At 50.5% G+C, this 21,079-nt stretch overlaps 1 protein-coding gene and 1 long non-coding RNA gene across 2 annotated transcripts; both read right to left on the bottom strand.

The window, feature by feature from the left end:
- Positions 1–590: 590 nt before the first annotated feature.
- LOC120946105 lies at positions 591–14,173 on the bottom strand. Its single transcript, XM_040360870.1, has 4 exons — positions 13,993–14,173; positions 13,257–13,724; positions 9,795–10,688; positions 591–1,189 (listed from the first exon to the last, which is right to left on the bottom strand). Exons 1-4 carry the CDS (start codon positions 14,171–14,173, stop codon positions 591–593), a joined length of 2,142 nt encoding a protein of 713 aa, XP_040216804.1.
- Positions 14,174–16,741: 2,568 nt separating this feature from the next.
- LOC120924721 lies at positions 16,742–19,482 on the bottom strand. Its single transcript, XR_005746411.1, has 2 exons — positions 17,346–19,482; positions 16,742–17,229 (listed from the first exon to the last, which is right to left on the bottom strand). It is a non-coding gene; the product is annotated as an uncharacterized LOC120924721 (long non-coding RNA).
- Between the last annotated feature and the right edge of the window lie 1,597 nt (positions 19,483–21,079).

Below are 21,079 nucleotides of genomic sequence, written 5' to 3' on the forward strand. Positions count from 1 at the left end.
GGTCTTTCAAGAAAAGAAGAATGTCATCTGCGAATGCAGCAATTTTGTAGGTGCGATTCTTTATATCAATGCCCTTAATTGTCGGATTAGATGTAAGGCGTCTCAAAAATGTCTCCGGGGTTAGAATAAAAATCAGGGGGGCAACCCTGACGGGTACCATTCGTTATGGAGAAGGCATCTGACAGGCAGACGTTCACTTGGACCCGCGCTGTAGGGCCGGCATAGAGCGTGGAGATGTAGTTCAGCATAGTCAGTGGTAGGCCCATGGCCCTTAAGGTCTCCTGCATAAAATCCCACGCCACCCTGTCAAAGGCCTTCTCTGCGTCGAGTGATAAGAAAAATCTGGTGGAGGTTAGCCAATGGTGGACATTCAGGGCTTTAAGGGTATTGTCCCTCGCTTCCCTACCTGGGACAAAACCGACTTGGTCCAGATCCACAAGTTTGGGGAGGTAGGGGAGAAGCCTATTCGCTATCATTTTGGCAAACCATTTCAAGTCAACATGGAGCAGTGAAATGGGTCTATAATTACTTACTACGGAGAGGTCTTTGTCGGGTTTCGGTATTACTACAATATGAGCAGTCAGAAGGTCTCAGGGAGGTACAGAGCGGTTAGCAAAGGAGTTGAAGGCAGAGAGAAATAATGGTGTGAGAGTTTTCGCAAACGTTTTGTAATAGCCCGCCATCAGGCCGTCTGGGGCTGGGCTTTTGCCTGATTTCATTTGTTTCAGAGCCACTTCCACCTCTTGGTTGTTAAGGGGTCTGTCAAGCTCAGTTTTAGCAGCTTCCGACAAGTGGGTGGGGCCAAATTCCTTCAAAAACTCCTCCATCATTCCCCGTCTCGCGACTTGCGCAGTAGGAGAGTCAGGTGAGAGTAAATTATAACGTTTCGTATAGTAATCAACAAAATGTTTAGCAATGTCGGGGGAAGAGAGAAGTTTATGACCTTGTTCGTCAGTAAGGTAGTGGACGGTTGTCGTGGCTTTTTTAGATTGTAAGGACCTCGCAAGCAGTTTGCTAGCCTTGTTTTCATATTTGTAAAACGTTTTTTTGGCCAGAATGAATTTTCGCCTGATCTGTTTACCAATAACCTCCACAAGTTCAGCTCGTGCCTGGATTAAGTCCTGCAGCGTCTTAAGAGCAAGTGTGTGTTTATGGGCACCTTCCAGCCGTCGAATCCTCTCTGTGAGTTCTGGAAAAAATAATAACTTTGTATTTTCGAATTGTATATCTCCATTTATTTAACGGCTGATAGAATTTGATCTCTGTCTCTGTAGTTTAGTAAACGTAGCAAAAATTGAAGGAGGGAATGCCCCTGGTTTTGGGATACGGAGAGAGATCCTACGTGCTTTTTCTATTACAAATTTTGGAGTTCTTAATGTAAGACCAATGGTCTCTGTTTGTAATTTTTCTGCAAAATATGCAGAATTATCTCCCTCTGCCCGCTCTGGTAGGCCCAAAATCCGGATATTTTTCCTTCTCAGTCGGCTTTCTGTATCAATTGCTCTATCCCGTAATGTCATAGTTTGTTTTTCCATTATATGCCACACTTCATTATACATTTTTTTTCACACTTTTGTGACCCGAGCTTCTATTGCTAATATTTTTTGCTGTATCTTGTCAAATTCGTGTCTCATTATACTGACATCTAACGATACGGCATCCATTTTTGCTGTAAGAGCCTCGCTACTTATTTTGATGGCTCCCATAATATCTTTAACCACTTGCCGACCTCCTCATGTACATATACGTCAGCAGAATGGCACGGACAGGCACATGCACGTACCTGTACGTCCTCTGCTTGACGTGGGTCGGGGGTCCGATCGGGACACCCCCGCTACATGCGGCGGTCAGTAAGCCTCGGGGAGCGATCCGGGACGACGGCGCGGCTCTTCGTTTATAGCCGCCCCGTCGCGATCGCTCCCCGGAGCTGAAGAACGGGGAGAGTTGTATGTAAACATGGCTTCCCCGTGCTTCACTATGGCGGCGCATCGATCGAGTGATCCCTTTTATTAGGGAGACTCGATCGATGATGTCAGTCCTACAGCCACACCCCCCTACAGTTGTAAACACACACTAACACACACTAACTCCTACAGCGCCCCCTGTGGTTAACTCCCAAACGGCAACTGTAATTTTCACAATAAACAATGCAATTTAAATGCATTTTTTGCAGTGAAAATTACAATGGTCCCAAAAATGTGTCAAAATTGTCCGAAGTGTCCGCCATAATGTCGCAGTCACGAAAAAAATCGCTGATCGCCGCCATTAGTAGTAAAAAAAATAAAAAAAATAAAAATGCAATAAAACTATCCCCTATTTTGTAAACGCTATAAATTTTGCGCAAACCAACCGATAAACCATTATTGCGATTTTTTTTACCAAAAATAGGTAGAAGAATACGTATCGGCCTAAACTGAGGGAAAAAAAAATATATATGTTTTTGGGGGATATTTATTATAGAAAAAAGTACAAAATATTGAATTTTTTTCAAAATTGTCGCTCTATTTTTGTTTATAGCGCAAAAAATTAAAACCGCAGAGGTGATCAAATACCACCAAAAGAAAGCTCTATTTGTGGGGAAAAAAGGACGCCAATTTTGTTTGGGAGCCACGTCGCACGACCACGCAATTGTCTTTTAAATCGACGCAGTCCCGAACTGTAAAAACCCCTTGGGTCTTTAGGCAGCATATTGGTCCGGGGCTTAAGTGGTTAACAAAAGAGGGTTGCTCTACCTCTTTTTCCACCGCAGTCTTAGTCTCCACCAGTATCCCCATTGCCTGAGCAGTTTAAGGAGATTTTACCACTGATTTTCCAGTAGCTTTTACTGCCATTGATATGGGGGAAGAGCACAGAGTAACAGTCTGTGCCTTACCGCGGGGTCTGTTAGGGGCCATTCAAAGTCCACATTCAAAGTTTTAATGTGTAATGTTGTTAATAATTAAAAGGTCTCTATACTGCTCCAATCCCACGTCTCCTTTCACCTTCCCCCACCTGCTCTTTGCAGGTGGGGGAACTCCAGGAACAGAGAAGGAAATATAATACAAAAATGGCAGAGCTACTGTTGTAGTCTTCTCCTTATTGTCCTCCTTGCAGCACTCTGATGTATCTGGTAAATATCGCCCAGGAGTTGACAGGAACTAAGGGCAGGGAGGAGAGCAGGGGGGATCCAAGAGCCAGAGACCAAGAGACCCACGAAACCGCAGATCCAGAGCATCAGAAATCAGGCGCTTAAGCAGCTAGGAGCCTGAGAACGTCACAGGAGAGGAAGAATCATTCAGCAACAGGGCTGAGAGTGTCTCACACAGCAGAAGTAAAGGAATGTCCGCAACAGGTGCTCTTTGCTGTGCTCTTTATTACCCAGCCGGGTAAAAACAATAAAACTTGTGGTGAAGAAGGTAAAGTTGAAGGAAGAAAGGAGAATAGCAAATTCAGGCGTAGCAATAGGGAAACAGTCCTGCTCCCAAGTATAACACTTCTCTGCGCCACTCCTGCTCTAGTGGGTTAGCATACCCGGACAGGCCTCTCCCACTGTCCTGGCAGCCAGAGTATCACTCAAACCTTTTTAGGACAAAGTCTCTGCCACAGACCCTCCTGAATGAACTTGAGGAAAAGTCTCTGCCACAGACCCTCCTGAATGAACTTGAGGACAAGTCTCTGCCACAGACTCTCCTGAATGGACGTCAGGGAGACACCTCTGCCCAGAGACGATTCAATTTGCATGAGTAGCGCTATACAAGTCATTCATTTATTCATTCACAGGCCCTCTCTGATCTGTAGATACGGAGGTAACCCTCCTTAGGTTAGTTACGCCTGGATCTTCTTCTTAATGTCGCCCAGGTACCGACTGACAGGTGATCAATCCTTCAGTGTCCGGCTACTTTGATCCCCAGGGGTTTGTCGAGATCCTATTGGACCGCCAGCCTCTCAATGGCGCTTCTCAGATGGACTCCCCACCGAACAGCAATACAGCTTGGGATCCTCAAAGATGGGAACCCAGTCGATCACTGGGTCCCCGTCGCTGCGCAAATGTTCCGGACCAGCATGGTCCGGAAAACCAGGAACATTGCATAGCACGCACGCCCTGGCCAGGTAGGCCATAACGCCAGGGCGCCGTGATGTTGCCACCCTAAAGGTGGGTGCCACACCAGAAGAAGAAGACGACCCAGAACCAATGGTGTCTGCCCCATAAATACCCCTCCCCAGCATGCACAGCGAGGCTCAACCCTCTTGATTGGCTGCTGGGGAAGAGCACCCAAACCTCGACTCCACTGCTGCCACCTACTGCACTGGGGTGGGAAGAACACCCCAGTGCGACAGAATGAGCCCACAGCACAGCCAAGCTGAGACAGAGGCCCTGTTTTGCACATAACAATTTGGATCAGAGTTCAACTACACTCTGATCTCCCTCGAAATTTAAATAGCACCGGTACCTAAAGTAACCAGGCGCTACATATCATTAAGACAAAATGTGTGCCTTTTTAGCACAGGAGATAGGAGATTTGGCTATGTGCTCTGCATACAGCCAACTTTCCACGTCAGGAAGCTGCCAGTATGAAGATTACCATAGCAGTGCGGTGATGTTTCTTTACTTGAACGAATGGTGAGTGAATTTTAGCCTAAGGCCCCGTACACACGACCAAACATGTATGCTGAAACTGGTCCGCGGGCCAGTTTCAGCATACATGTTCGGTCGTGTGTAGGCGCGAGCGGGCCGAATTCCAGCAAACATTTGCCCGCCGGGCCTTTTCCCAGCGGGCAAATATTCCTGGACGTGTTTTAAAACCGTCCGCTGGAATCCTGCCCGCTTGGACATGTATGGTCGTCAGTACAGACCTACCGTACATGTCCGAGCGCCCGCCGTCCCTCGCATGCGTCGAATGACTTCGACGCATGCGTGGAAGCCTTTAAATGGCAGGCCCGCCCACGTCTCCGCGTCATCGCCGCGGCGACGACGGGGACACACCCCGCCTATTGTTTACGCGCGGACTTCTGTACGATGGTGTGTACAACCATCGTACAGAAGCCCTCTGGCAGGCATGTAAGGTGAAAACGGTCCGACGGACCGGTTTCATCGTACATGTTTGCTCGTGTGTACCGGGCCTAAGATGCATTATATCAAAAAGACGAAATGTGTGCTCTGCAAACAACTGATTGTTCCACTTCACATATACCTCTCATTTTTCCAAGTCAGCCAGCCTAATGACATCCTGCTTACCTGTGGGTTCCCCCGCACCCATGACTTCACAGCCGTTTGTTGCCCCTGGCTCGCTACCTCACTTGAAACTGCAGGAGCCACCACTAGAGTTGAGCGGACACCTGGATGTTCGGGTTCTGCGGGTTCGGCCGAACTTCGGAAAAAAGTCCGGGTTCGGGACCGGAACTTGACCCTAACCCGAACCCCATTGAAGTCACTTTTGACTACTAAAATGTCTCTAAAAAACAAATGGAAAGGGCTAGAGGGCTGCAAATGGCAGCAAAATGTCGGGAAGAGCATGGCAAGTACTCTGCAAACAAATGTGGATAGGGAAATAACTTAAAATAACATAAAAATAAACTGTCCCTGCACAAAGTGTCATTTCTGAAAGGAAAAAAAGTATTTTAAAACCGGACTCGCGGCTATAATGAATTGTCGGCTTTGGCAATTCAGAGAGGATTCATTCATAAAAAATAAAAAAAAATTGCGTGGGGGTCCCCCCAGATTCAATTACCAGACCCTTCAGGTCTGGAATGGATATTACGGGGAACCCCGCCATCAATTTAAAAAAAAATGGCGTGGAGTTCCCCCCAAAATCCACACCAGACCCCTTATCCGAGCACGTTAACCTGGCCGGCCGCAGAAAAGAGGGGGGGACAGAGTGCGGCCCCCCCTTCTCCTGAAATGTACCAGGCCACATGCCCTCAACATGGGGAGGATGCCCCCATGTTGATGGGGACAAGGGCCTCATCCCCACAACCCTTGCCTGGTGGTTGTGGGGGTATGCAGGCGGGGGGCTTATCAGAATCTGGAAGACCCCTTTAACAAAGGGGACCCCCAGATCCTGCCCCCCCTATGTGAATTGGTAATGGGGTACATTGTACCTCTACCATTTCATGAAGGAAGTGTAAATAGTTAAAATAAAAAACACACACACACACACCTAGAAAAAAGTACTTTATTAATAAAAAAAATAAAAAAAATCCTGCGGTAGTAATCCCGATCTCGATCCGGCTGCCCACTCCAACGTTGTCTGTATCCAGCGACGGGTGATCTTTCTGGTCCAGCGATGAGAAATCCATCCATCCAGAGCAGCATCGCCGACCTCCTCTCTCCGCTGGACACGCAGCCCAGCGAATGACGCGGCCGGAGTTTTGACACTTCTTATATAGGGGAGACGGGCCACCCATCACGTGACCCCGCCCCCTCTGACGCAAGGGGGATGTCTGGGCTTTCCCAGTGACGTAGCAGAGTGTGCGTCAGAGGGGGATGGGGTCACGTGATGGGTGGCCCCGCCTCCCGTATATAAGAAATGTCAAAACTCCGGCTGCCTCATTCGCTGGGCTGCGTGTCCAGCGGAGAGAGAAGGTCGGCGATGAAATTGCCAGAGCCGACAATTCATTACAGCTGCAAAGCCGGTTTTAAATGACTTTTTTTCCTTTCAGAAATGACACTTTGTGCAGGGCCATTACATAGCCGAACTCCGAACCCGAACTTTCAGCAAATTATTCGGGTTCGAGTCCAAAAAAAATCGGTACGAACCCGAACTTTACAGTTCGGGTTTGCTCAACCCCAGCCACCACCACAGTTGCAGCAGCCATGGTTACTATTGCGGGTGTCACCCCAGGCCCCCCTACCGGCAGAACCCACACCACCGCTAGGCTGGTGGGGCTGCGTCCCCCTTCTCCAACCAGCTGACTAAAACCTTCAGCCCCGCCAAAAACCCCAGCAGAAACACCCGCTGAGCCCCATGCCGCTGCGGCCCCCCCCATCACCCCCCACTAGGCCCACACTCCCGGCCCACGCCAACCATGCTAGCAGCCTGACATGAAGAAGAAATTATTGACTTACTGGGCTGCCTGAAAAATGTCCCACCAGCCGAATGGCCTCTCTCCACCCGTGCAGCTGTCCTTCCGGGGTCACGATCATCCTCCGAACCGGTCAGCTCACCCTTCGACAGCAGACCCAGCCACTCATCCTCTCCTGACAAAGGCCCCTCAAGCGACCAGTCCCTGGATGCCGAGGGTCCCGCACCCGACTGGCTCCGCACCCTTGGAAGGGGGGCCCGAAGGGGCCCTCGAGGGACACCCATGCTGCCGCTGAGCCCGAGAGGAGGGGTCCAGTGAGAAGTGCTCCGGAGGCCGGGACCTCCGAGCTTGCCCGGCCTCCCTCCCCACAGTACTGGAACCAGTATCCATACCTGCCAGCATCAGCCCCAGGGTCTCCTGGAGCTACGCCCCGTGTCACTCATTCTGCCCGAAGCTGGGCCAGAAGTTTCTCCACATCTGACATGGCTCCTGCTCTCTGAACTTTCCCTCGCTCTGTGGTGCCCTGGGGGAGGGGCCAACTGTATTTATCAACTCCAGCCCCCTCTCACTCTCCCTTCTACCCAATACCAAAACGTCTTACTTATCCTTAGGCTTTTTGTCCCCTATTAACACTGTCATGTTTTCCCGTCGCTTATTACATTATATTCCATTTACTCTGGGCTTTTCTGACACCAGATGCAGTGTGCCACTTTCCACCCGTAGCCTGCCACCAGATGCAGTGTGCCACTTTCCACCTATAGCCTGCCACCAGATGCAGTGTGCCACTTTCCACCCGTAACCTGCCACCAGATGCAGTGTGTGACTTTCCACTCATAGCCTGACACCAGATGCAGTGTGCCACTTTTCATCCATAGCCTGCCACCAGATGCAGTGTGCCACTTTCCACCCGTAGCCTGCCACCAGATGCAGTGTGCCACTTTCCACTCATAGCCTGACACCCAGTGGCGGAACTACCGCCATAGCGACCCACGCGGGCGCTATGGGGCCCGCAGCCGAGAGGGGCCCGGTGAGGATCTGTGTTGCTAACCGTCCGTTTTTTTTTTTGTTAATTATTTTTTTTTTTTCTACGAACAGTCCGGTATAGGGGCGGACTGATCAGTCGGGCAGAAACCGAGGACCCCAGAGTCAGGGAAGCCCCATGAGCTGCTCAGTCTGCCCCTGGATGTGCCCACAGTTTATTATGCAAAATTAGGAACGTTTGTGCACCGCAGAGGTAGTGAGTGATGTCAACCCTGCCTGCAGATGATGAGGCTGTATGAGAGGACTAGGTGCTGGCCAGGATTACAGAGCGATCATGGAGCCATGAGGATTATTGCAATGACAGGCGCTCTGGCCACCTATCCTCCTAGGGAATTCAGAAGAGGGGCGGGGCCACAGTATACATCCATGCCGCGGGGGAAAGCCAGTGAGAGAGCTGGAGGCTTGACTATGGTATACCAGAATTCACCCTGACCGCTAAAGCCCCTTTACAGTTAATACCCCCCACTTAACCTTTAATAAATAATCAGACCACTACTTAATGTTGGAGTAAAAACTGGCCGTAGCAGCCTCCTTTATTTTAAATACTCTTTAAATAATCATAAATAACCAATAACAAAAACCAATAACACATAGAGAAAAAACACTTATTTCCTGAGATAATAACCTCTCTAAACATGGTGCTGGACTTTGCAGGACCCATTAATCATTAACTCGTTAACCTTTAAACTTTGTAACTATGTAACACTTTTTTGGCACTGCGGTGTCCTAACCTCTGGTCATAGGCCTCAAGCCGAAGCTGGCTCAAAGACGACCATTGACCGCAGTGCCCCATTCACCAACCTTCCAGCTACATTAGTAGACTGGCAACTAGAAACCCCTTCAGGACCCCTCCCACCGCTGGGTACTGGCGTCCATCTTTGGGGTAATATCTTCTCCTGCAAAGTCCAAAAACACCCGCCACCAGCACCCAAAGGTAACCCCTTACCTATGGGAGCACCTCCACACCCTCATCGCTTGCTGTACCCCCTCCTCTAAACGCAACACCCACATATCAATCCCCATGTCCGTGAGGTGAACACCATCACTCCTGAGGTATCTCCATGTGTCCACTTCCAATTCGGGGTGCCGAACCACTAGCCCCCCGTTCCTGAGCACAAACCGCCCCACATTTCTGTTTATCTTCCTGCGCGCCCGATTCACCCCCTCTACCGACCTGGCCATCCTCCATGTTGACCTGGCCACCATGTCTGACCACACCACTATCGTATCCGGAAAGGACATCCGAATCCGCTGAAAGTCAAATTTAATGTCCCGTGCTATCTCCATCATCGATCTCACTCCAAGATCATTCCCCCCGGCGTGAATAACCAGAACCTCCGGTGGCCTGTCCAGCCGTGCAAATTTGTGCACCTCCGGCACCACCTTGCTCCATAACATCCCGGGGACCCCCAACCATCTTACACTCGCCTCCTGTCTCGATATTCCCAGCTGGCGACCGGTCGGGCGATCGTCCGCCCGTCTGGCCCCCCGAACCACATAGGAGTGGCCCATTATCCAGACCAAAAGCGGTCCAGTACCTGAAAAACATTAAACAAACAAAAAAAAAAACACGTCACCAACATACCCCCATAGAGATAACCCGCTTTTGAGTAATCACTGTCACCCCTTTGCCCCTTAACTCCAAACCAACTCCCCAGACCCTCAACCCAAACTAGCCACCAGCTGTGGCCTAACATATAATCGAAAACGCCTGGATTCCCAACGCCATATCCTCTTTATTGCCTCCTCACCCAGTCCATTCCTTGCCGCCTCCGTAGCTGCCCCGATCCTAAAGGAATGAGCCGAGAACTCCTTTGCCACCAGGCCCAATGCCCCCAGGCACTTCCTAAACACTGCCACAAACTGATATCGTGACATCGGGGACCCATTTTCGTGTACCAAAAAGGCGCCCCCCACCCCCGGACGGATGTCCAGGTAGTCCCTTACCAGCCCGACCGGGCACAACTCCGACCCTTCAATTGGGAACACGTGAACCGCCCTTCCCTTGCCACTCTGATCCGTTTTGGACCTTCTGAGCCACAACGTGACCCCCTCCGGGGTCCAACCGACATCCGAGACTCCCATGCCCCCCTGGACCAATTTCGACGGGCTCACCAGCTCGCCCACCCTAAAGGCCCCAAAAAATGCCAGCGCGAATGCCGCGCGGAACAATGTAACTTCAAACCTGGATGAACATATTGCCCCCACTTTAGCCAGGATTCCTCTCAAAACTTCAAAAGACACCGGGCGGCGAGCGTCAGGTCGCCGCCCCTGTTTCCTGTACCCTTTCAGAGCTTGTCGCACCCAGAAGTCCTTTGTAAGATCCGGCCACCCTTGCCATTTGAACAGAAATGCCAACCCGGCCAATTTCTTATCCAACGCCGACGACGACACTCCCGCTTCCATGTTTCTAGACAAAAAATACAGAACCGGTGTCCTCACCTCCGGTCCCGAAAGGTGCACCTCCGATTCCCTCACCAAATCGCTCCACTCCGACCATACCTTCTCATAGGCTGCCCAAGTACCCTCACTCAACGATTTCCTAATCCAGGTGGAGATTGTTCCAATGGAATCTGCCACAGCCACTCCGGACAAGGGACCCCCCGTTCCTCTGCCTCCGGCACCAGCTCCCGGAACCTGTCCCACTGAAACCGAGACAAAGCGTCAGCTACGACATTGTCCACACCTGGCAAGTGCACCGCATACACAAACACATTCAGCTGCATACAGCGCAGCACCAAGTGTCTCAGGAGATGAATCACTGGGGGAGAAGACGCGGTAACTCGATTGATCACCTGCACGACCCCCAAGTTATCCCCATGGAAGCGCACCTTCCGATCCCGGAAAGACGTGCCCCATAACTCCACCGACAGCACCACTGGAAACAGCTCCAGCAGTACCAAATTCTTTGTAAAGCCCGCGGTCACCCAAGACTGCGGCCAAGAGCCAGCGCTCCACTGACCCTGAAAGAAGGCACCAAAGCCCGCACCCCCGGCCGCATCCGTATACAGCTCCAGGTCAAAATTGCTGACCGGGCCGGACATCCATAAGGCCCTGCCGTTAAAACCCTCTAGAAAAGAGTGCCATACCCGCAGGTCCTCCCTATGCTCCTTCACGAGCCGCACATAGTGATTGGGCAACCTAACACCCGCAGTGCTAGCCGACAGCCGTCGACAAAAAACCCTCCCCATCGGGATGATCCTGCAGGCAAAATTTAGCTTACCCAACAACGACTGCAAAGCCCGCAGCTGCACCTTATGCACTCCAATCATGCCCCTGACCTCCGCCTTGAGGCCTTCTAGCTTATCCTGCGGCAAACGGCATTCCATCTTCTCGGCGTCTATGACTATGCCCAGGAACTGAATGACCGACCTAGGACCTTCCGTCTTTTCGGGCGCCAAAGGCACCCCAAAACGTTCCGCTATGTGTTCTAGCGTAGATAACAACACCGCACAAATCCGTGACCCCCCCGGGCCAATGCAGAGAAAGTCATCCAGATAGTGGATGACTGAATTCACTCCCGCCACGTCTCGCACCACCCATTCCAAAAAGGTACTGAATTGTTCGAACAACGCACAGGATACCGAGCAGCCCATGGGCAGACATTTGTCCACATAGAACTCCCCTTCCCAGTGACACCCCAACAACCTGAAGCTGTCCGGGTGCACCAGCAACAGCCGGAAGGCCGCCTCGATGTCCGACTTGGCCATCAACGCCCCCCGGCCGTACTTCCTGACCCATCCCACCGCCGCGTCAAACGATGTGTAGCACACCGAACAATCACCCGCATCAATCGCATCATTGACCGACCCCCCTTTCGGAAATGAGAGGTGGTGAATGAGTCTGAACTTGTTTGGTTCCTTCTTCGGTACCACCCATAAGGTTGATACCACAAGACCCTCCAAAGGGGGGGATTCAAACAGGCCCCCCATGCGGCCTAGCCCCACTTCCTTCCGTAGTTTCTCAGAAACCCCTTCCGGGTGTTGGAGAGCCGAACGCAAATTCTTGGACAGCGGCGGAACCACCGTCAAGCTACAAGGAATACGGAACCCAACAGTAAAACCTTCCTCCAGGAGCTGAGCCGCCGCTCTGTCCGGATACCTACCGAGAAACGGCAGCATCCTTCTCACCATCACCGGGGTGCTCCCTCTTACCTAAAGAATCCCCGGGACGTCCCTTGCCCTGCTTGAAGCAGCGGCAAGAGGGGTGATTACCCCCACACCCGGAGCACTCATGCTTGTATCGGCACGACCCCCCAAACTTGCAGCTACCCTCGTTGAACTGCCAACAAACCCCTTTTTTCTTTCCGGCCGACTGTCCCAGGGAAGAGGCTCCGCCGGCCCCCCCCTGAAAAAACGGCGCAGACGACCTCGGAGCCGTCATAAGCCGCATCCAAAGGCTGATGTCCTTGGCGTCCCACCGAATATCCGGCCTGATCGCCCGACGTTGCCTGAACTGTTCGTCATATCTAAGCCAACCTGTGCCCCCATAGCACCTGTAGGCCTCACTTATCGCCTCCTGGTAACTGAAGAGCGCCGAGCAGTGCTCAGGGTTCTTCTCGCCAATCACACTGGCCAAAATGGAATACGCCTGCGACCAGTTTGCAAACGTGCGAGGTATTAGCCTGTACCTCCTCTTCTCCTCATCTTCCTTCTTAGAATCCTCTGGTTTTACCCTGTCCAAATTGAATTTTTCCAGTGGTAACAGCGCGAATATCTCCACGTACTCGCTCTTCCAGATCTTTTCCCGTACCTCCTGTTTCAGATGCGACCCCAGCGGCGCATCGTAACAGGTGTAAACCTGTCCCCTGGCCTCATCCGCTAACCGTACCAAATCCCGTTTCTTAGAAGCGGCCCCCGCCGACTCGGCGGTAACCTCCGGCTGCACCGATGTCCCGGCCCCCAAGCCGCCCCCACTTGCCTCCTTTCCAGCTACCACCAACACCGTAGTGGCAGCCGCCACCGCCGCCGCGGCCACCCCCGTAGCTCCCCCGACCGGCCCCCAAGCCGCCGCCGGGCTTGCGGGTGGTCTGTCACCCCCTTTAAGCTGACTAACCAGCGCCTCCAACCCCGACAGAAATCTCTGCAAACCCACATCAACTCCAGCAATCCCCACCCGAGCATCCGTAACCTGGGACGCCGGTGCAATAACCACATTCCTCTCAACCACATCAACACATTGCACATCAGAAACATCAGTGTAAATTGACTTACCGGGCTGCGTGGAAGCAATCCCATCAGCCGACCGTCTCGAATCCCTCGTTGCTGGTACCGTCCTGGGCAAGACCTCGTCCTCAGATCCCGACCGCTCTCCCTCCGACCGATCCTCCTCCTCCGATGATGACCCACCGGGCGGCTCGGTCCCGGAGGCCGAAGGCCCAGGGCCGGATTCACTCCCCCTGCGGGCCCTGGACCCGTGCGGCGATTTTGCCGAAGCTTTCCTGCTTGGCGTAACCCTGTTGCTGCCGACGCGCTCCACCTCCTGCAAGTGGCTAGCCGAGGAAGCTGGGGGGCTAGCCACCGTGGCCTGCGATCCCACTCGCCGAGACCCCACCACCGGGCCCGTCACTGCCTGATCCACACGCCGGGCGGGCAAGGCCGCCGCATCTGAGCCCCCTGGCCGTCCCCCCCTTGCACCCACGCTACTCCTGGTGCCCCCGGCTGGGCCTTCCGACACAGTACCTGCCGCACGCTTCACAGGGGGGCCCGAAGGGGCCCTGCTATGTCCACTATCCCCCCTCTGCCGTCCCGGGGATATACTGGGCGAATACCGGCGGGGGGGGGCGGGACGAGCGCGTCCGCGAGGCCCCCCGGCCTGTGTGACTAGGCCCCGACGACGCTGCTCCCACGCCTGTGTGATCAGGCCCCGATGCGGCCTGAATTGTGTCCCCGTGTGCCCGCACTGCCCCCCGGACTGACCGTTCAGGCCCCGACTCCGCCCGCACCGCACCTGTGTGCTCCGGCCCCGATGCTGCTTGTCCGGTCTGGACTCGGCTAGGCCCCGACGCCATGCGCCCCATGTCCCCTCCATCCTGCGATAAAAGTGCCCCCACCTGCCTCTGCAGCCAGTCCTCACCCCGGATAGCCGCCTCCGCCCTCAATCTCCCGAATAAATCCTCGATCGCCGCCATCGCCGTGACTATTTGGGACAAGCGAATTCCCTGCAGGCTGAGCAGACACAGCAGCAACTTCGCTCCCCCACGCTGACACTGCCCGGGAAACTGAAGGTAAGAGATATCTGTGATCTCTCCTCCCCTCCTCTGCTCCTCCCCCCCACAGCTACTAGGGTTTCTGTTAACCCTGTCATGGCCGGCCCTACACTGACTTCCAGTTGCTCCGGGCCTCACTGAATGAAGGGAGAGACCTGCTAATTGCGGCAATCCGGGACACGTGGGCATCCGAGGTGACACTGACCTCTTTATTATGAGGGGGTGACACTGACCTCTGTATTATGAGGGGGGTGACACTGACCTCTGTATTATGAGGGGGTGACACTGACCTCTGTATTATGAGGGGGGTGACACTGACCTCTGTATTATGAGGGGGGTGACACTGACCTCTGTATTATGAGGGGGTGACACTGACCTCTGTATTATGAGGGGGTGACACTGACCTCTGTATTATGAGGGGGTGACACTGACCTCTGTATTATGAGGGAGGGTGACACTGACCTCTGTATTATGAGGGGGGGTGACACTGACCTCTGTATTATGAGGGGGTGACGCTGACCTCTGTATTATGAGGGGGTGACACTGACCTCTGTATTATGAGGGGGGTGACACTGACCTCTGTATTATGAGGGGGTGACACTGACCTCTGTATTATGAGGGGGGTGACACTGACCTCTGTATTATGAGGGGGTGACACTGTCCTCTGTATTATGAGGGGGTGACACTGACCTCTGTATTATGAGGGGGGTGACACTGACCTCTGTATTATGAGGGGGTGACACTGACCTCTGTATTATGAGGGGGGGTGACACTTACCTCTGTATTATGAGGGGGGTGACACTGACCTCTGTATTATGAGGGGGTGACACTGACCTCTGTATTATGAGGGGGTGACACTGACCTCTGTATTATGAGGGGGGTGACACTGACCTCTGTATTATGAGGGGGGTGACACTGACCTCTGTATTATGAGGGGGGAGGGGGACACTGACCTCTGTATTATGAGGGGGGAGGGTGACACTGACCTCTGTATTATGAGGGGGGTGACACTGACCTCTGTATTATGAGGGGGGTGACACTGACCTCTGTATTATGAGGGGGTGACACTGACCTCTGTATTATGAGGGGGTGACCCTGACCTCGGTATTATGAGAGGGTGACACTGACCTCTGTATTATGAGGGGGGTGACACTGACCTCTGTATTATGAGGGGGATGACACTGACCTCTGTATTATGAGGGGGTGACACTGACCTCTGTATTATGAGGGGGGGTGACACTGACCTCTGTATTATGAGGGGGGAGGGTGACACTGACCTCTGTATTATGAGGGGGGGTGACACTGACCTCTGTATTATGAGGGGGGTGACACTGACCTCTGTATTATGAGGGGGTGACACTGACCTCTGTATTATGAGGGGGGAGGGTGACACTGACCTCTGTATTATGAGGGGGGGTGACACTGACCTCTGTATTATGAGGGGGGTGACACTGACCTCTGTATTATGAGGGGGGAGGGTAACACTGACCTCTGTATTATGAGGGGGGGTGACACTGACCTCTGTATTATGAGGGGGTGACACTGACCTCTGTATTATGAGGGGGGGTGACACTGACCTCTGTATTATGAGAGGGTGACACTGACCTCTGACAATGAAAAGCCGTGTACATGATAGAAATCAATGGCCCAGATTCAGTAAGATTTGCGCTATTTTTACGGAGGCGCAGGGCAATGTTTTTCCCCTGCGCCCCCTCAAATTTACTACGCTACCCGCGATTCACGGAGCAGTAACTCCGTAAATTGCGTGTGCGCTCTTTAAAATTGCCCTGCGTAAGGTCGCCAATTGTAAATTATCCTGTAGGGGGCAGGAATCATTTAAATTAGGCGCGCTCCCGCGCCGAGCGTAGAGCGCATGCTCCGTCGGGAAACTTTCCCGACGTGCATTGCGGCAAATGACGTCGCAAGGACGTCATTTGCTTCAAAGTGAACTTGAATGGCGTCCAGCGCCATTCACGAATCACTTACGCAAACGACATAAAATTCAAATTTCGCGACGCGGGAACAACGGGTATCCTTTAGCATTGGCTGCCCCTGTTATAGAAGGGGCAGCCTTACGCCAAAAAAACGCTGTACGCAAACGACGTAAACTGCGTACGCAGGGCTTGCGTAACGTTGTGAATCGGCGTTAGTGTGCAATTTGCATACTATACGCTGACCACAATGGGAACGCCCCTAGCGGTCATCGCAAAAATGCAGCCTAAGATATGCGTGGCATAAGAGCCTTATACCACACATATCTTAGGCTGCAGTCGGCGTAGCGATGTTCCTTCATCAGGAGCATTCGCTACGCCGGAGCAAGTAAGCAATTGCGCTGTGTAACTTATGGTTACGCAGGCGCAATTGCTTCTGAATCTTGGCCTATGTGTGTATGTGAGTGTGGATTTGTCCTTCTGTGTGTCCCTCCCCCCCCCCCCCCCCCGGGGATTCTTCATATCCCAGCCCAGTATATAACAGACACACACAGATCACTGCAATGCAAAGACATTTATTTCTAGAGAGAGAAAAGCAGAAGAAAGATTTCCATGTTACAGGAGAAGATCACACATCTGATCTGATCAATATGAAGATTATTGATGAACCTCCAACTAATCAATGTCACTTTCCTGTGATCAGATGAATGGAATTCCAGAAGGTGGACAATGGATCAATTCCAGAGATCCAATGACTGAAATCCATTCATCCTACAAAACAGATTTCCTGAGCAACCTTCCCGGAATGTGTGTGTGGAATGTCCATATCACAGATTGTTCCCAGGAAAGAAGTCATTATTGATGGGATAGAAGAAGCCCAACATCCTCTATACAAGTCACTCCTCCATTTCTAATAAACATCGCCTATTCCCCAATGGAAACATTTGTATCTTTACACAGATCTCTGTGTGTGTGTATGGAGTGAGCGCCGTGTCCGGATGATGACACCGAGAAGGAAACGTTCATCAGAAACACTGCGACACCCACCTAGACTTCTCCTTTCCTTTCTTATATAAAAGTAACATTACAAGGACAGAATTTGATAAGGAAAGACAATTTCTATACCTTCAGATATGTTATTTGTTAAACACTGCCACACCCACCTAGACTTCTCCTTTCCTTTCTTATATAAAAGTAACATTACAAGGACAGAATTTGATAAGGAAAGACAATTTATATACCTTCAGTTATGTTATTTGTTAAACACTGCAACACCCACCTAGACTTCTCCTTTCCTTTCTTATATAAAATTCCAGTGGGGTTTAAAATATAATAATTGCATAGCTGTTCGGGAATCAAACCTGCCTGTAGATTTGTTCTGTACAAAAGTGACAAAATAGAATGTTCTGAGGCTATGGTTTTTGCTGATCAAATGTTATTCATGTGAATGTGAAAAACACCTCATTATGACCACAAGATGGCGCTGATGAGCATATTTATTTTTTTGATACTCAGCACCATCTAGTGGCCATAATTAAGTATTTTTCCAATTCACACTGTTTTTTGTTGAATCTGCAGAGAATGTAATCTAAGATTTGATTTTGTCCCCATTTACACAGAACACATTTATAAGCAGTTTTAACAGCAATGTCATTATTTGTTTTATAAATCCTCTGCTTTGTGATGAGATATCATTTTGGCTGTATTACTCCAAGCAATGACAAGATTTATATAACCCTGTGATAGAAAATATATGAAAAAAATATGGAAATAAATAAAAAGTCCTGTATATTATTAGAGGAAACATTTTCCCTGTAGGTCCATATTTTATGACCTCTGCAGATTGAATGTTATTCATGTTAATGAGGAAAAATACCGTGTTATGGCCACTAGATGGAGCTGAGGAGAATACTTGTTTTCAAAGACACTCAGCACCATCTAGTTGCCATAATGAGGTATTTTCCCCATTCACACTGCTTGTAAAAAAAATAACATTTGATCTGCAGAGAAGGTAATCTGAGAACATTACATTTTTCCCCCATTTGCACAGAACACATTTATATACAGATTTCATAAAAACATTTCTCCTGTAGGTCAATATTTTACCCGGATTTGGCTCTGATCAGGTCAGGCTGGTGAAAGGTTGGCAGAATCAGGAAAAGTCTGAGCCAATAAGATTGAAAGGTTGAGTCTTCCAGTTCCTTCTTCAGGAGTGGTGTAGTATGGAAAGCCACTCATTTATACACATTAGGATGGGTGATGGTCAGAGTGTCCTGATCTGTCTGGAAAGCTGAGAATGTCTTTCATTGTAGAAGGGATCGGTTTGGGTTCTCACCCTGTGGAGGACAATGTTTTAGTCTCTGGAGGTTTTCATCAGGATCGGTGTTCTCTGGAGGTCTTCGTCAGGATTGGTGTTCTCTGGAGGTCTTCATCAGGATCAGTGTTCTCTGGAGTTCTTCATCAGGATTGGTGTCTCTGGAGGTCTTCATCAGGATCGGTGTTCTCTGGAGGTCTTCATCAGGATCGGTGTTCTCTGGAGTTCTTTGTCAGGATCGGTGTGATGGGAATCTGGACTCTCTGTAACAGGCAGGCCTTATATAAAAGCAGAAATCCGCAGAATAGAAGGTGATGCAGAGAAAAGAACGCGGCTCAGGATTTCATGGTAAGACGGTGTAGAAGAGGACAGTCCACCACATCTCACTTATCTTCATATGGCTTCAGGGATTTCACTTTATTTTTCCAGCCAATGGTGGAAATATCTGGAATTGCGTCTGATGTCAGTGTGATCATCTTATCGCCACTAAAATTATCATTAGAGTAGAAGACCCAAGCTCCGCTGGCCACTTTATATGATGATACCCTGAAATCTAATTTATCCAGGGATGGCACAGGTCCTTTCTGGAGCATCGGTTGGCCCCTATAATTGATCTCATCATGCAGGGTGATATTTGGACTGGCCAGACCGCCACTCACCACTCTCACAGAGCTGATTTGTTGGTCCCAAAATGGGAGGAGTGATTGGTATTTTCCTGTTGGGAAGCATTTAAAATCCCCCTGATATTCAGCTCCGCTGAAGACAATCCACGGGTCTCCAATGACTATGAGGGACCGGGCTCTTTTTACAAAGTCATTATTAGCTGACAGGTTAGGGGTGTCCTTATATATGGTCACAGATTCTCCCTGGAGGTCTGTCTGTGCGAAGAGCTGAAGAGTGCTCATCTTCTGCTTCTATGTGAAGGTCGGGTTCTGATGAGAACAGAGATCAATGGTGGAGGTCGGAATGAGTTTTTCTCTTCAGCTGTCGGGGAATTTATACAAAATCCTCAGTGCTGAACTTCCTCTTATGGGGCGTTCCTTCATTTCTTCAGAATATTTGCAGATTCTGAATCACACAATCTACAGGAAATCTATGATGACTCTTCAGTTCTTTGTAACTGGTGACCTAACAGGGGGAGGGGCAATGGTCTAAAAAGTTTTCTTTTAACTATTTCTTACTTTATCCAAAACTACTGAATAAAAAAGTTCAGCTAATCACGGGACATGTTTGGTGTGGATTTGGGGGAACATTTTTTATTTTTTATATTTTTTCTTTAAGAATTCTAAAAAAGAAATGGCAGCTCCAAGATGAAATTTAGAACATTGGCTGGGAATTGTCTGACAATCTTCATCAAATACGGTCATGGCGATTTGGTCAGTGGCACCTCCTGGGATGACCATTGGCTTGTTTACAAGGCGGGGATAATGGTTGCCAAGCAACCAGTGAAAGTTCACTTTACAGCAGGAAGCATTCATGTATTGGTGATGGTAATACCTCCTTTGCTCGAGGCCTTTAAAACTCGGGCTGCAGAGTCTGACCGATGGCACCAGCTGGCAAACTCGCCTGTAGAGATCAATGAGGTCACAGCACAACTGCCAGCCGGACATTTTGCTCGCAGTTGCAGCCCGCTTCTACAATGTAAAATTGTTCTTCAGCAATTAGAAACAGTAACAAAAATAGAAAAAAGCTCCCAGGCATCAGTGGGGGGCAGTGCCATCTTCTAAATGCCTGCCAGCCGCTGCCATACCATCCTCTGAAAAGCGATTCACTGTGGATCACTTTGCTTAGGGTGGTAATCTTACCACCTGACTGAAAGAACACTAAGACCTCGTACACACGCTCAATTTTCTCAGCAAGAAAACTGCTGGCAGAGCTGTCCTGTCGAGGAAACCGAGGAGTGTGCGAGGCTTTCAGGTTTCCCATCGGGACATCTGCCCAGAATCTCGACGAGAAAAATAGAGATCCAACTCTTTATTTTCTCGTCTAGATTCTTGTCGGCCTGTTTCCCGGACGAGAAACCTGAGTGTCTGTATACTTACCTGTCGCCGTGGAAACCCGCACATGCTCAAAATTACTTTGACGCATGCGAGGTAGCATCCACGGCATAGGTAGGGTGTAGCAAGATGGCGGCGATGGCATCGAATGTGACGAGCGCATGCTCGTAATACACGATGACCTCACCGCGTTCTTGCCTTTCAAGAGAACTGCGGTTCTTTTGAAAGGACTGTGTGTACACTCGGGCGGCAAGAGATTCTTGCCAAGAATCTTGTCGGGAAAAACAACATTTTTTACCTGACGAGATTCATGCCCGTGTGTACGCGGCATAAGGGACAGAATGAAGGACCATTTTGGTAACATAACACGTGGAAAAAGAAGAAACGTGTCTCCTTATTCCATTGCCCTAAATAATTCAGATGTGCCCTCTGTGGAGGGGTATAGAGAAGGGGGGCAGAGATACATTATCTAAGTTGTGCTGGATTCTAAACATCAGGATTCCAGCTAGGAGACATTGTGAATGGGATCGTACCAGGGGTCAAGTCCTGGGGAAAAAAGTGTGGGAACTCCCACCCAAGATCCACT

Source organism: Rana temporaria, chromosome 1 (assembly GCF_905171775.1).
Source record: "Rana temporaria chromosome 1, aRanTem1.1, whole genome shotgun sequence".
Lineage (NCBI taxonomy): Eukaryota > Metazoa > Chordata > Amphibia > Anura > Ranidae > Rana > Rana temporaria.

Bases quoted from the DNA above. Each gene is read 5' to 3' on its own strand.
- LOC120946105 (XM_040360870.1), bottom strand. From the start codon at position 14,173: ATGGCGGCGATCGAGGATTTATTCGGGAGATTGAGGGCGGAGGCGGCT. The intron at 13,725-13,992 runs GTGCGGTGCGGG...AGCGTGCGGCAG, and splicing joins ATCGGGGCCGGAGCACACAG to GTACTGTGTCGGAAGGCCCA. The intron at 1,190-9,794 runs GTGAGGAGGCAA...TATTTTTTCCAG, and splicing joins GGCGGCAAGGAATGGACTGG to AACTCACAGAGAGGATTCGA.